This window comes from Engraulis encrasicolus, chromosome 1, assembly GCF_034702125.1.
Source record: "Engraulis encrasicolus isolate BLACKSEA-1 chromosome 1, IST_EnEncr_1.0, whole genome shotgun sequence".
Taxonomy (NCBI): domain Eukaryota; kingdom Metazoa; phylum Chordata; class Actinopteri; order Clupeiformes; family Engraulidae; genus Engraulis; species Engraulis encrasicolus.
The window spans coordinates 8,490,567-8,507,101 of record NC_085857.1 but is presented as its reverse complement, the minus strand read 5'-3'; the positions used below and the strand labels follow the sequence as shown (position 1 = coordinate 8,507,101).

Sequence of the window (16,535 nt, the reverse complement as noted above, 5' to 3'; positions counted from 1 at the left end):
TGTAATTTGAAGTAGTTAAAAATCAGTATTTTTACTTTTACACATTTCTACCCAAGTAGGCGACTTTACTCAGTTACACTGTAAGCAAGCCTGGGTAGGCCTACTCACTAAAATTAGATTGAAAGGGAGAAAATGACATGCATAGTCATTTATTTTTACTCAAGCAGATTTTTACATGGGTAGGCCTACTTTCACTTTTACCAGAGTAGGATTTAAGCAAAGTAAAGACACTTTTACTTATGAACCATTTTCTCTGTATTTTTTCCACCTCCGCCAAAAGTTGAGGGAAAAAAGAAACAGATAACCGGTGGTGTTTCACTTCCTGCTAGACTGCAGGCCATCTGTCTGCCAAATCGCACCTCTAGTTCCTGACTCCTCTCCTACTCCAGTCTCCCCCCTTCACTACGGTGGGCCGGGCCGGGCCACAGCCAGACGCTTCCAAGTTCAGAGCAGTTGCGTGCCGCGCGTCTACGTTTCAGAGGTTTCAGTGGAAAACCACAAGCACACCACTCACTCCGCCGTCTACAAGGCCAGCAAGCCCACACTAAAAACAAAAACAGTCACCCCTATCAAGCGCTCCAAGCTACACACAGCAGTGCTGGTTAGCATTCTGAGAAAGCCAAATTGTAGTAGAGTAGAGTAGAGTAGAGTAGAGTAGAGTAGAGTAGAGTAGAGTAGAGTATCATTTATTGATCCCAGGGGGAAATTAAGGTGTCAAGTAGCATACACACATTCATAAATACAAAAAGACCTTGCCCACGAGACATTACACACATACTTACACATAAAAATAACCATATATTAACCATATATAGACACTAAACAAACAATCATCTATTGGCTGTTTTTCAAACTCTTCTGGGTAATGATTGTTTTTATAAAGTGTAGCCTTACTTACGTTTTCACGAGATGGGCGTCACCTTTAACTCTTGTTTTTCTGTGTTGACACATTCAGCTCAGCGCTTCAGAAAGAGGAACTGGCTAGCAGGTCACTGCTCCTGTTGCCTCATAACATCACCACCATCACGCCAGTGTCCATCTCTCCTGCTCGCTCGCTCGTGTTTAATCCCTCTCTCTGCAGATCAGGAGACATGAAGGAAGCGGGTTGTGATGAGACACAAGACATTAACACATATAAAGTGAAAGCCCATTGGGAAACTCCAACTCCCATTGCCATTGTGGCACAGCACTCCACAGCACACAAGTGATCATGTTTGTAGTTTGAATGTTTAATTGAATGTCCAATTACATTACAATAGCTGACTTATATTAAACTGACTTTACTCAAGTTGACGACGAAGACAGAGGACTGAGAAAAGAGCCCCTGGAGTCTGGAGAAATGACTTGCACCCTTGTGCTGCTCACACACTCCAGCAAACAAAGTCACATGGTCTTCACAAGACACCACCTGTAGCTACAGAAACTGTAGGAGGAGAATGTGTTGTGTGTTGTGTTGAGCGGACAGGACAGAACAGGCGGGGGAGGGGGAAGTGGCAGCCGTGCTGGTGGTGGGAGCTAGCGGTGACTCAGCATTAGGTCATCAGGGCAGGCCATGCTATTCAATGTAATGAAGAAGACCCTATTATGGGCCCCCAATCTCCCTGGGCCCGGGACAACTGAGCCCTTTGTCCCCCCTTGTCAGCTACCCTGGGTGGTGGTGGTAGCGTAGCGGTGACTCAGCATTAGGTCACTAGGGCAGGTCGGCCATGCTACAGTTTCTGCCTCCCCTGTCATGTCATGTCATGTCCTGTCCTCCTCCCTGCAGCCTCCGCCTGCCTGACAGAGTCAGTGGTGTCACATCAATGGTGACACTCAGGCGGAGGACCAGCCAACCATATCGTGCCACTGCCTCAGCCCCACAACACAACACACCACATTAGTAGCCTGATTATCATCGACTTTCAAATCTCTTCGAGAATTGGTCTGACCAAGAGCATGACAATTAACATTTCCCAAACAGCATTTCCCAAATGGCCTCCCTGTTGGTTTGCTACTGATTGTTTGCTTCCCAACAAAGTGGGAGGAGTTCCCGTATTTGCGGGAACTCAGAAAGTACTTGCATTGACTCTTGACCTGACTGGTAGCAACGCTGAAGCTGTTGCGTCGCTAGGAGGGCACGGCCTGGCTACCACATTAGGCCATGCTAGTTTCTGCCTCCCCTGTCCTGTCCTGTCCTGTCCTGTCCTCTGCTCCCAGCAGCCTCCGCCTGCCTGACAGTGGGTCTTTCTCAAAACCAAGGCCAGTGTCCTTCCAAGTGTATCAGCCTAATTAGTCACACCCAGTGATTGGATACTTTTTGATGAACTCTACAGAATATCCAATCACTGGGTGTGACTAATAAAGGGTATCCAATCACTGGGCGTGACTAATTAGGCTGATACACTTGGAAGGACACTGGCCTAGGCTTTGAGAAAGACCCAGAGTCTCTGGGTGCATTTCAATATGCAATATTCCGTCCTCCCTTGCTCACTTGTCTGCTTGTGACCTCATGATGATGTCACTGAAAACAGAAAATTAATTCAACATCTTGCAAAAGCAACAGTTCTAATGGCATTTCTTGTCACTCAAGCACAAGGACCAGCCAGCCAACCATGTCATGCCACTGCCTCTGTCTCAGCCCCACAACACATCACCACATTAGGCTACATACAAAACATCATTCTGTTGAACTGGTGAGATGGACTTTGCCATAGGATCTTGTGCAATTGGTGTGTGTGTGTGTGTGTGCGTGTGTGTGTGTGTGTGTGTGTATACTTGAATCCTGAAATTGCACTGAATCATCAGTTGCATATTTTCTATTTTTATTTTTCATATTTTATTACATTAGTTATACTGTTAGTTTATCTTTACTTTGAGGTCATCTGTGGGTTGCTTCCAAACAACATCTTTGTATATAGCCTCCGCCAGACAGAGTCAGTGCATCAATGGTGTCAGGCGGAGGACCAGCCAACCAACCATGTCATGCCAATTTTGGTCCCCTAGGGGAAATTCTTTCTCTGCACTTTATCCCATTTGGACTAGTGAATCACATTGAAGTACACACACTAGTCCGTAGCAGTGGGCTGCCTGCTGAGCGGCGCCCGGGGAGCAGTGAGGGGGTTAGGTGCCTTGCTCAAGGGCACTTCAGCCGTGATCCGGTCGGGCATTGAACCGGGAACCCTTGGGTTGCCAACCCAGTACTCTAACCACTGAGCCACGGCTGCATCCAAGGATTTTAGCGCAGTGCACCACAGCAAGATCTTAACAGCTGATTTGCATCATTAGCTTGTCTACTTCCCTGAGGAGTTAGGCCATGTAGAATCAGCTCTTTAAGCACATGGTAAGATATTGGATAGTAGCTCCCTACGTCCTTAATGCAGAGATGCATATCACACATTTTTCTGGTAGGCCTACAGCTCGACACAGCGCAACTCGGCCGCCACTTTTTGCTTTACAATTGAGGTCTGTCGTGCCTATTCAAAAAGCAAAAAGTATCGGCCGAGTCGCGCTGTGTCGAGCTGTAGGCCTACCAGAAAACCGGCAGTGGAAAAGAGGCAATATAGAGCCATGTCACTGGTGCAAAATGTCTCCATAATCCTTTGTGGAATTCTTCTACTCTATAGGTAGCCTAAATCAGTGTTTCTCAACAGGGGTGCCGGGGCACTCTGGGGTGCCGCAGGGCCCCCTCAGGGGTGCCGCGGAAACGTGGCTGATAAATAAATTGTCAATTTAGACAAATATGTATTATATTACATAATTTAATGCTAGTCAGTGGAATCTTTCATCTGCCATTTACGCACAATAAAGTAAATATACAGTAGGTCGCCCCAGTCAGCTGCAACGTCGAACGTAGGTCATGTGACGTCTCCAAATGTGTTACTTTTCTAAGGTTGTGTGGTATCGGATGCAATGCCATGTTACGGCTTGTTGGTTTGGGGTGCCTCGAAATTTTTCATGAATTGAAAGGGTGCCAGGTCTAAAAAAACTGGCCTAAATCATCAATCTTAAATGACGGAAGTGCTCAGCCCTACATTTCTGTATCGCATGCCTGCGGTTGTTCTTCTGTATTCATGACAATAGTCTTCTTGATTAGTTTCATGCATACTATAGTCATTATGAATTAATACTGGAAAGTCTGGTTTTGTCTGACTTTTCCCAAGAAAAGGGCTTTTCATAGAAATTCCACAACCAGCCAGTGTGCATGTCAAAACATGAATGCCCCGACAGAGCAGAGCAATCCGAACACAGAAGGCCTCTCTCTTACAGAAGGCTTGTTGAGTCATCTTTTGTAACAGACCGCAGTCTTATCAGTTAAACTCCAGAAAAAAAGGGAAGTTCAGTTCCTCCAAAACAAGAATCGAAACGGCGCTCATCTCCCACACACTGTGTGACATACACAGCACATCATTTTAAGTTACTGTAGGATAGGCCAGACAGTTAGGAGCTCCAGTGTTCTTTAGAAACAAACCTCAAAGCCCCGCGTAAGATACTTTTCTGTGACTAGGCAGGCCAGTTAAAAGCTTCAGTGCTCTTCAGAATGTCAGTGTTCATTTAATGTATTGTTTATTTATTTAGCAGGGACACAGTACACAATAAACAATTGAGCCAGATTATAGCCACAAGGCTAATTTTCATCTGTACAGGAATAGGTGTTAAACTAAAAAAATAATAATAAAAAAAAGAATTTCTTCAGACGCAAAGCTCAAAGCCACACGTGGGATGCTTTTCTGCGATGAGGAAAGCTTTTTATCTAAAATATATATATATAAGGTACTTCAGAGATTTGCCCACAGGTAGTGATTTCAAAACAACACAAGAGGAACCAATAGCTGCCTGGATATCTGTTTTCCACCGGGCGGGCATGTTACAGCAGCATGGGACTCTGGGAATGAAGTCACCGGCTTGGTGAGGGGGTGCGGTTCTCTGGTCTAATATTGGAAATCACCACAACACGGCTGCGAGTGAAGACAAGAGACAGTGGGTCAATAGGCCATCTCTGTTGCCAAGGGGCCAAGGCATGATTTGTATAAAACCTTCAAGCATAAGTTACTGTATGTGATTTCATCATTGAGCTATATAAGATGACAGACGGCCATTCACTGGCACAACAGATTGTTCTGAAACTGCCATACATTCTCTGTTGTTGCTGAACTGTACATGCAGGTGTCTTGTGGTTTAACTGACTTTTCCAGGCAACCCAGGGCTGCAGACGTTGCATTAAAGCTGTAATAGAGAGGGTTGCTTGCTTTTTCTCCTTCTCCTAATTGTATTTTACTTGTATAAATACGCTTTGTCTCTCTCTCCCGCACACTCACACACACTGTCAGCTCATATGACAGCAGTAAGAGTGTTCTCGGTCAAATGCTTTTGAAAAGGTTGCGTGCGTAAAACAGGCACCGCGCGGGTTATTCTGTTCAACGAACTCGAATTCGCAAGAGAGACAGTCAGACAGTCAGCCAATCTTGTAGCGGCAGGCAGCTCCCCTTTCTCCGCAAGCCACAACAGGCACCATCTTTCACTCATCGGCTATGTGAAGTGGCGCCTGGAATTGAGAGAGGACCGCTTTCGTTTAGTTTTAATGTGCTTATTTATGGTCACACATTTTTACCCAGTAACCTAGATTTGTACACGTTATCACTCCTGTTCATTCGTCACAAAAACTAAGCAGCTAATTTCGAAAAACAACATGAGAGCAAAAATATAAGCATTGTGGTCTTACGAAAGTATGGTAATTGCAACAGCCTACTTTATAGCGCGGACAGACTGGGCTTGGCACAGTCGACTCCAAACCAAATTGAAGTCTGTCTCAGTCTTTACGCAAAGGCTAACTGCATGGATGAACTCTCATTTGAGTGGTCGCTGTGAACGACAGGGCAGATTTATTATCCACGCTAAGGAAGAATGCAGTGGGCTGATATTTCGTCTGATTGCGAATAGTCAGCATAGGCTATGCTTTCGGCCGCGCGAGTTGGCAATACGAAATGCACTCAAACCAAGGTGATCGAATCGGCCATTCAAAACTCGTGCAAAATCCTCTGACAGGTCATCTCATTTCATCAGCACAAGTTGATTTTCGGTTCTGTTCAGATACGGTAGCCAACATGTGACCGTTGGCATTGTCGACACAAAGGGGAAGGCTCGAGGCAGAGAATAAGTTGAATGTTCTTACCTACGCGTAAATCGTCGTCATCTTTTGTGTTAAGTTTAGACTACTGCCAAATAAAGTACGATAATATTGTTCTGTCATCAAAGGGACCGTCTCTGAAAAAGTAGATCTCCTTCCAGGACTCTGCCGTGGGAGTAGTTTGGGAGACGAAAAGTGGGAGGGATTATCCCAGCCCCATTGCCAAAACGAGACGCACAGCGCTTTCGAGGGAGCACTGTGTGTTCGCAATACAGTTAATTTCAAATATTCCTCCAGAAGACATTAAAATGAATTAAATATATCAAGAAGTTACGCGTGCGAAATCGACTGAAATTATTGAGAGTGAAGAAGAGTCCGGGAAATCTGCAATGCGTAAAGTGACTTTAGGCTACTTCTGTGTTAATTTGTACGCGCACTGAGCAGTTTGAGTTACTGAATGAAAAGGGGAAAGCATGAAGCTGATATTTAGCTGATGCTAAGTTGTCATCTTTACTAAAGCCTAAAACACGAAGTATTCTGTGCCAGAACACGATGAGTTCTCATGTGTTCGACAATCTCATGTTCACGAATTTAAATTAAATTCAGAAAACATTATCATAAGCAAGGGCGCATTCAGTTTGTTTTCCTATGAAATGCATCAGGATTCGACTGACATCTAGTGGGCACCACTGACTTGCACATGACAAAACAAAAATCACAGCCACCACAAACATTCTCAACTTAACAATTTAATGCAGAAAACATTCGCATTTGGGTGGTCGCATCTGACCAATGACAAAGGTCTGTATACATCAAGACAAGATCAACTGATTTAAAACTCATAATAGTAATGCACAACGGCATTGGCCTGGTTTGTTGGACTGCTAAGCTGTTGCACTGTAATCATTTTGCAATGATAAAAATTAAATGACTGTATCTACAAAGCATAAAACGTTCCAGTTTTTTTTTACTACATCTCCAAAATACATAAAAACCATTACAGTTGTTAGAAAACTATATTTATTTACACATTTGATTTAATATTACAGATTTCCAATGTAGTTAATATTACATTCAGTTACACATGGCCTGGGTGAACAGCAGCCCTTGAATTACCACTGTATAGGATTACACTCCCTTTAGTTTCATTTCAAATCATGATTGTGAGCTAGTTTTCAGGGAGTGTTCTCCCTCGCTCGCTCTCTCCATATTATTTACATTTAAATCATCAATGAAGTTATCCTAGAGTACAGTAGGGTACAGTAGGGCTGGGCGGTTCTGGAAAAAATCTGAATCACGGTTTTCTAGATGAAAATTAATATCACTCTATATTCTCTGCTCGATTTTTTTTTCATAAGTGCTGATTTTCCCCCACATCTCAATGTTTCTGAAGAAAAAGCTGAAATAAAAATTAAAAGAGATAAAATCCTGAATTTTAATGAATCTCCATTTCTATTTTAATCACTTTTTGGAATAAAAAAAAAAAAATAAAAAAAAAAAATAAATAAAAAAATTAAACGGTATACCGCCCAGCCCTAGAGTACAGTATCTCGGTTACAGTTCTTTTCTGAACATACTAAACAAGGAAGACATCACTGGTGCAAAGGCAATGGTTGACAGGTTAGTAAAAAAAAAACACAGTTTAAGTGGATTAGCAAAAATAAAAAAATCAAGTATCTGCTAACTTTTCTATTTTTGCACTTCTTTTACAACCTTTGACTTCTTGTATTGACCATATTTGCTGTATATACGGGTTGTCAAACCATTCGGCCATGAAATGGTTCCGATGAGAAGGGGAATGTTACCGTTGTAATAGTTTTTTTCCTCCAAAAAAAGAGGGTAAAGTAAGCATACAGTTTGAGGTACCTGTGAGACATCACTTTGCACCAATCGATTAAGTGCTTTCTCTCAACATGCAGAGTTGTGGGTCTTAAACCCGATTAACTGAAGGCATCCAGATGTTTTGAAATGATATGACCGTGCGGGACGACGCATCCTTTATGATTGCAGAGTGCCCGCCCGCCCACCAACTCCCCCTTCCTCCAGAGGGAACACACGTTACGTTACCCCTCTTGCTTGAAGTTAGTGCTGACTGTGTGCTGTCCTCTCTCGTGCTCCAAGGAGCTTACAGCTTAGACTGAAGAGGTTTCAGGTACTTGTGGTATGACGGATGAACCTAATGAGGAGGAGGAGGAGAGAGACAGAGAGAGAGAGAGAGAGAGAGAGAGAGAGAGAGAGAGAGAGAGAGAGAGAGAGAGAGAAAGAGCGAAAGAGAGACAGACAGAGCACAGGTGACGCATGTGGGTAAACATTCAGATATAATCTAGGTTAGGAAGCATTCTCGGGGGCGGAGTCGAGGGTTCTATGGAGTAGACGTGTTTTGTGAGGGCTCCACAAACTTCGAATTTCAACTTTGCATTTTGATACTTTATTTCCTTTTTACTCATCAAACTCAATGTTAAAACAATGTACAGCAAAACTGTGACAAGAAAACAAGGTCTCCCTTCAGGAAAAGGATGCAATCTCACACCACATTGTACTATTTCAATAATTTTGGAATCCAGGAATCTAGTCAGGCCAAGAACAACACAAACACGATTACGAGGTCCCGAAAAAACGGGAAATCCTCTAACTAACAACCATTAGCAAATTAAGGGAGGCAGGTCAACCATACCGTTTGGGAAATGTTAATTGTTATGCTCTTGGTCAGACCAAGTCTCGAACGAAATTTGAAAGTCGATGATAATCAGGCTAATCCAAGCCCACATGACGCCGGCCTCACCTCTGTGCGGTTGAGCGGAGACTTGCGCGCCCACTCGAACATGTGCTCGTAGACGTTGCCGTCGTAGCGTCCCAGAGACGAGTTGAGGATCTCGTCGCGGTAGTCGAAGGCGTCCACCAGGGCCACCGCGTTGGTCCGTACCTCCGCCAGCAGACTCTTGATGCGCTGCGAGACGCTGGAGAGCTGAGGCACCGTCAGCAGCCCGGCCTGAGGAGAGGAGAGGAGAGGAGAGGAGAGGAGAGGAGAAGAAGAGAGGAGAGGAGAGGAGAGGAGAAGAAGAGAGGAGAGGAGAGGAGAGGAGAGGAGGGGGGAGGAGAAGATGAGAGGAGAGAAAAGAGGAGAGGAGAGAGGAGAAGAGGAGAGGAGAAGAGGAGAGGAGAGGAGAGGAGAGGAGAGGAGAAGAGGAGAGGAGAGGAGAAGGGAAGAGAAAAGAAGATGAGAGGAGAGGAGAGGAGAAGAAGAGAGGAGAGGACAGGAGAAGAAGAGAGGAGAGGAGAGGTGAGGAGAGGAGAAGAAGAGGGGAGAGGAGAGGAGAGGAGAGGAGAGGAGAGGAGGAGAGGAGAGGAGAAGAAGAGAGGAGAGGAGAGGAGAGGAGAAGAGAAGAAGAGAGGAGAGGAGAGTGGAGGAGAGGAGACGAGAGGAGAGGAGAGGAGAGGAGAGGAGAGGAGAGGAGAGGAGAGAAGAGTGGAGGAGAGGAGAGGAGAGAAGTGGGGGAGAGGAGAGGAGAGGAGAGGAGAGGAGAGGAGAGGAGGAGAAGAGAAGAGGAGAGAGGAGAAAAGAGAGGAGAAGAGAAGAGAAGAGAGAGGAGAAAAGAGAAGAGGAGAGGAGAGGAGAGGAGAGAAGAGAAGAGAAGAGAAGAGAAGAGAAGAGAAGAGAAGAAAGAGAAAAGACAAGACAAGACAAGACAAGACAGGACAAGACAAGAGACGAGAAGACACGACAAGAGAAGAGATCAAAGTCAAGGAAACAAGTCAGCGGGTGCTATAGGGGGCACGTTTTGCTGATGCCCCGCCTCCGTGGAGAAAACAATTAAGTTTCAAAACAAATTTTGGGGGTTTATTCTTCATTCACCATCCAGTTTGCAAATGAGACAATGACTTTACAATTGAGCTTTTGCAATATTTTGAAATATAATGCTGTTGTCAGTGATGTAATCACGGCATATTACTCCCTGATAGGAGGCCACAAGCACAAGTGGAGGACACAAGGTCGCATATTGGAACGAACCCAAAATGTATAGAGTACACACTTCAAGGAATTCCTGCCTTTAGAGTTCAAATGTACAATGTTCATAAAGTCTTCACGTTCATTCAACATCAAATCATTGTTCAAATCACTAACTTTTCGTTTCACATAGACATACAACTTTTATCCTTTAACCAATTTTGGGAAAAGGTGCCCCTTTCCTATTAAATCCTAAATATCAGCCTCCGGAGCACATAAAAACATGAAATAAGTTTCATTTAAAAGCTAGAACTGTCATTTTGCACTAGAATGTGTTCATTCAGCTCTAACATACCCACATTTTTATAAACCAGCTCAAATCTCAAGAACCTGACCTGTTAAGGGCATAAAACAGCAAAAAGCCCCTCAGTGCGGTAATTTGACTGGGTGGTGGGCTAGGCTTAGACTAGAGTCGCGTACCTGCAGGAAATCTCCAGAGTTCTAGGCTAGACTAGAGTTGCGTACCTGGAAGTCTCGAGAGTTCTAGGCTAGACAAGAGGAAATCTCCAGAGTTCTAGAGTGGCGTACCTACAGGAAATCTCCAGAGTTCTAGAGTGGCGTACCTGCAGGAAATCTCCAGAGTTCTAGAGCGGCTTACCTGGAGGACGTCTCCAGAGTTCTAGACTAGACTAGACTAGAGGTGCGTACCTGGAAGTCTCCAGAGTTCTAGAGTGGCGTACAGGAAGGAAGTCTCCAGAGTTCTAGAGTGGCGTACAGTACCTGAAGGAAGTCTCCAGAGTTCTAGAGTGGCGTACCTACAGGAAGTTATCAGAGTTCTAGAGTGGCGTACGTACCTGGAGGAAGTCTCCAGAGTGCTGTGCGAGGCCATGCAGGGCGTAGAGCTGCGCCAGTGTGCTGAGGGCCGCGTGCACCGCCGCCTCCCCCACCTCCTCCAGCTTGGCAACAAACAGCTTCACCACCACGTAGTGGCAATGGGCCTGGAGACGGGACATTACAATACATTAATAACATCATAATGGGTAACGTAATTACATAGAGGCAATGGGATAATACAATTAATAACATCATATAATGGGTATTATTATATGGTTGTGACGTCATCTGTCGAATGCTCCATTCATTTCAACGGGGCTCCCCAACGTTCGGACGTCTGTTATTTTTCGATAACGGACGGGTTGGTCTATAACAGACCGCTGTCAATGGCAACAAGACTTTTCACTGCTAAAGCGACTTTTCAACAAGACTCTAATCAGCTGCTGTGATAGACAGCACCCGTTGTCCTGGCTACCGCTGCAACAAGACGTTCACTGCTAAAGCCACTGGCTTGTATACAAGTCAGTGGCTAAAATGTTTCATATCACTCCGCAGGGGGTCCGGTCTTTTGTCACTCTAATCAGCTGCTGTGATAGACAACACCTGTTGTCCTGGCTAGCCTACCTAGCTGTTGCCTAGCGGTGTTCCACAACGGCACTGTTTTGTTTTGCGCAGCAACAATCTTAACATTAAATAGGTCTAAAGAAATGTCCCCGCATGTGTGAATCATTTAAGTATATCCATATAATAAGCGGGTTAACTTTCGGCGAGTCGGTCGCTTTGTGGAATAGCAGCACTTCAGAGAGAACAAGACCCCTCCGCTCCGCGTCGGGGTCTAAAGATTCTCTCTGTCGTGCTGCTATTCCACGGTAGCGACCTTCTCGCCGAACGTTAACCCTTACATAATATATCATTACATTGAGGCAATGGGATATTACAATGATTAACATCATGTAAGGTGTTAGATAATTACATAGTGGCAATGGGTCTGGAGATGGGATATTAGTCACACTCACAATTCATGAACATTACACACGGATAGACTAGAAGTAGAGGAATCCTAACGTGTATAATAATTACAATGGGCCCATCAAGATATTTTTCACAGTTGCAATTCGAAACACAGCATCATAAATATTTTACAGTGGGAAAATAAACATAATAAAGTGCAAAATAATGACCCAGTGGCAATGGGCTCATCTGGACAACATTATTACGATTAATTATAAAGATACAATGATGTGCATTTATGAGTAATGAACAGTTTTGTGCTCAAAAGAGAAATAAGGGCCCAATTAGTAGTTGTGTGGATTGGCACTGCCCTCACGATCCGATTCGATCACGATTCGGGAGGTAGCGATTCGATTCGATTCGATTCTATGCGATCCGATCCGATCCGATTCAATTCTACAATGCATTGCAATGCATTACATTTCTACTGAAAGCAAAGCAAATGTTTAATCAGTCATGATGAGGCAATACAAGTAGTCAGATACTGAGCAACAATTTATTGGCTGTTTTCTGTATCAGTCTGTTTCAGTCTGTATCAGTCTGGCAATGTTTTGAAGTGCTTTTATTTAATTTAACATTCATTTGCTCCCGAAATATCCATGGAAGTAATTGAAACTTAAAAAAAATTGCCGGATCGATTCTGGAACTTGCTGGATCGATTATGGATCGTCCATGCCCCACATTGGATTGCATCGCCGAATCGATCATTGTTGACACCACGACCAATTAGGGCATTGACTGCTGACAGTTTTGATTTCAGCAAGAGGTCATTTGCCGATTATCTCTCTCTCTTCTCTCTCTCTCTCTCTCTCTCTCGTCAAATAAAGGCATAAAATCCCCTAAAGTATTTTAAACAAAAAAAGAAAGAAGGGGAAAAAGAAGAGTGTCTGTCTTTGTTATGGCTGCTTACGTCAGATGCGCGGACCAGGTCGATGGAGGAGTTGTTCCAGGCGTCCTCCTGACTGAGGCTCTTCTGGAGCTCCCCCTGCAGGCTCTTGGCCGCCACCTCCACCAGCCTGTGACACACACAGTGGAGAAACACATGCACTTAAAGTGATACTGTCCCATTTTTGGAAATAAGCTTATTTTACACCTCCCCTTGAGTTAAATAATAGGGTTTTACCATTCTCCTGTACTTTCAACCGTTCTCTGGGTATGGCAGTGCAAATTTGACCACCAAGCTAGCAGTTACATTGAGTCCTATGAGACCAGTTAGCCGCCAACTGGTCTCATAGGATATGCAAGTTTTTCCTCACTAAAATGTAATGTCAAAATGGGCATACTCTCTTGCTTCTATCGCTCTTGCTATGAACACATTTCCAGCAACTCTTTGCAGCTTTGGTCTGCTCTGGTGTGTTCGCGGGGTGATTGTGAAAGGGGTGACATAAAGGGGGTGACATAAGGAAGTGACATAAGGAGGTGACATAAAGGGGGGTTGACGTAAAGGGGGTGTTGTAAAGGGAGGTTGACATAAAGGGGGTGACATAAGGAAGTGAAATAGGGAGGTGACATAAAGGGGGATTGACATAAAGGGGTGACGTAAAGGGGGGGTGACGTAAAGGGGGGTGACACAAAGAACTGACATAAAGGGGAATGACATTAAGGGGGGGTAACACAAAGAGGTGACAAAGAGCGGTGACATAAAGCAGTGGTGGTCGTACTTGGCGGCGCGTAGCTTGTATGCCTCCACCAGGCTGGCCAGGTCGCTGAGGTGGACGGATGCGGCGGCGGCGGTGGCGGTGGTGGCGAGGCGCGAGGAGGAGACGGGCTGGGCCTGCATCTGGCGCTGCTGCTGGGCCTCGTTCAGGTAGGACACCATGCCACTCAGCTGCTGACCAGACATGGCCTGCTTGTAGCTCTTCATCAGGTACCTGGCAACATGGAGAAGGCCGGGAAGAGAGAGATTCAGTTACAGTTGAGGACGATATTATTCGCCCCCTCCTTAAATTAGACATCTCTCTTAATTTCTCAGTGAAAAAGACCATTATGAACCGTTTCTGTTTTTCTGGAAACAAATTCACTGATGGAGATAATGTCCAATGAGTTGAATTTGGATTTTTCCATTTTCACAATGAGTTTAAACAAAAAAGGGTAAAAATGGCAAGGACAAAATTATTAGCCCCCTTATCATTAATAGTCAATAGAGTGCCATTTAGGAACCAAAACTGACATCAGGCACTTTGATTAGTTGTTAACTATGTTGGCACATGCCCTACCAGGGATTTTGGCCCATTTTTTTCATTGCAAATAGTTAACCTGGTCCAAATTGCATGGATGTTGAGGATGGACATTCATTTTCAGCACTCCTCAAAGACTATCTAAAGGATTGAGATCTAAACCACAACGTGGTTTTAGTAACCTTGAACAAACAACATTTGAACCATTTTGGATGAAAGTTTTGGGTTATTATCTAATTGAAAGATCCAGTGAAGATCTTAGCTTCCTCTATGAGCATATTTGTGCATGGTCACCTTCCACATTCTATCATAATCTTCTGTTTTTATGGAGCCGTACACCCAAACAAGGTTTCCTGTGGCTGAGGCTGCCACAGAATGATGCTTCCACCACCATGTTTAATTGTGGAAACCATGTTATGTAAGGGTTAACGTTCGGCGAGAAGGTCGCTACCGTGGAATAGCAGCACGACAGAGAGAATCTTTAGACCCCGACGCGGAGCGGAGGGGTCTTGTTCTCTCTGAAGTGCTGCTATTCCACAAAGCGACCGACTCGCCGAAAGTTAACCCGCTTATTATATGGATATACTTAAATGATTCACACATGCGGGGACATTTCTTTAGACCTATTTAATGTTAAGATTGTTGCTGCGCAAAACAAAACAGAGCCGTTGTGGAACACCGCTAGGCAACAGCTAGGTAGGCTAGCCAGGACAGGTGTTGTCTATCACAGCAGCTGATTAGAGTGACAAAAGACCGGACCCCCTGCGGAGTGATATGAAACATTCGCTTTAGCCACTGACTTGTATACAAGCCAGTGGCTTAAGCAGTGAACGTCTTGTTGCCATTGACAGCGGTAGCCAGGACAACGGGTGCTGTCTATCACAGCAGCTGATTAGAGTCTTGTTGAAAAGTCGCTTTAGCAGTGAAAAGTCTTGTTGCCATTGACAGCGGTCTGTTATAGACCAACCCGTCCGTTATCGAAAAATAACAGACGTCCGAACGTTGGGGAGCCCCGTTGAAATGAATGGAGCATTCGACAGATGACGTCACAACCATATAATAAAAAGTTTTAAGGACTGTCCCTTTCTTCACCTGACAGAAGCAGAATTCATGCATCAAGGCAGGTGCAATTGAATCTCATCAGATGAAAGCAGAAACTTTCAAAACTCATTTTTGACTTTCAAATGTTCATAGGCAAAGCTCAATAACACTGTGATATGCACCGCCTTTAGTAAAAGGGTTCTTCTGTGATGATGGCCCCAAAGCCCAATATGATGACAAGCCCTAACAGCTGTCTTTCTTGAAATAAAAACTCCAGGTGAGGCCAGGTCAATAACACGCATCTGGGCAGATGTCCAATGCTTCTTTGGTCTAATGAGACTAAGCAGTTTCCACAGTTACACATAGTGGTGGGGGCATCAAGTTTTTAGACTGTTATTCAGCCTCAGACACAGGGAGTCTGGGTCTGCATCTGGATTGCTGGGTCCTCCAACAACATTGTAACCCAAAGTAAACATTTAAATTAGTTCAGAGGTTCTTCAAGGACACTAAAACCATGATAATGGAATGACCCGCTCAAAGTCCAGTCCTCAATACCACTGAGAGTCTGTGGAAAATGTCTATGCTCAGCATCCATGCAATTTGGACCAGCTAGAACACGATCAAAGTGCCTGTTGTTCATAGTTTTGGTTCATAAATGGTGTCATATTGACTATTAATGATCATGGGGCTAATAATTTTGTCCTTGTCATTTTTGCCCTTTTTTGTTTAAACTCATTGCAACGATTGAAAAATGCAAATTCAACTCATTGGACATTATCTCCATCAGTGTATTTGTTTCAAGAATAACAGAAACGGTTCATAATGGTCATTCTCACTGAGAAATCAAGAGAAATGCCTAATTTTAGGAGGGAGGCTAATAATATCGTCCTCAACTATATATACATATTAGATTGATAAAGACGTAGATCGTAGATAAAGAGATACCATATTTTTCAAACTTAGTCATACTTTTGGTCATGCTTTGGCTGGTCCTGCATCTTGTATTTTACTGTATTGTATTTAACTGTAGTACTGTACCTGGACTCTAGGGGGAGATTTAACTTCAATAAACATTTGATCACAAAAAAATAAGGGGAGATTTAACTGAAACTCCAGTGCAATTTATGTACCGCATTAAAATATATCTTTTAACAATGCATTACAACATCCAGTGGTGGGACGGCATGTGTTAAGGTTCAACTCGATCAACTGTAATGATTTTAGCGTTCACGAACCACCTGGCCTGAAGCATCGTGACGTGTTCTCGCCCTCGTAGGTGCAGGTGGGCAGGTGGGTGTATATCTGTATTTTTACATTTCACTTAGCTGACGCTTTCATTTATTCAAAGCGACTTACAGTTATTATTTGTCAGGGTATTGGTTACAGTCCCTGGAGCAATGTGGAGTTAGTTGCCTTGCTCAAG

At 44.1% G+C, this 16,535-nt stretch overlaps 2 protein-coding genes across 4 annotated transcripts in view; both read right to left on the bottom strand.

Annotated features, from left to right (window-relative positions):
• The window catches only part of LOC134447042 (inactive rhomboid protein 2-like), a 92,092-nt gene extending 85,792 nt beyond the window's left edge, over positions 1-6,300 (bottom strand). For both annotated transcript variants that reach the window (XR_010034565.1, XM_063196330.1), the window contains exons 1-2: positions 6,149-6,300; positions 899-1,075 (exon numbers count right to left, since the gene is read on the bottom strand). The gene's annotated coding sequence lies outside the window, so the exon portion shown is untranslated. The remainder of the gene's footprint in view (positions 1-898; positions 1,076-6,148) is intronic.
• Positions 6,301-6,818: 518 nt separating this feature from the next.
• acox1 (acyl-CoA oxidase 1, palmitoyl) overlaps positions 6,819-16,535 on the bottom strand; it is a 31,126-nt gene continuing 21,409 nt past the window's right edge. For both annotated transcript variants that reach the window (XM_063196313.1, XM_063196319.1), the window contains exons 10-14: positions 13,556-13,765; positions 12,805-12,910; positions 10,904-11,047; positions 8,886-9,092; positions 6,819-8,279 (exon numbers count right to left, since the gene is read on the bottom strand). In XM_063196313.1, the coding sequence (XP_063052383.1) occupies positions 8,229-8,279; positions 8,886-9,092; positions 10,904-11,047; positions 12,805-12,910; positions 13,556-13,765 (718 nt within the window). In that variant the 3' untranslated portion in view covers positions 6,819-8,228. The remainder of the gene's footprint in view (positions 8,280-8,885; positions 9,093-10,903; positions 11,048-12,804; positions 12,911-13,555; positions 13,766-16,535) is intronic.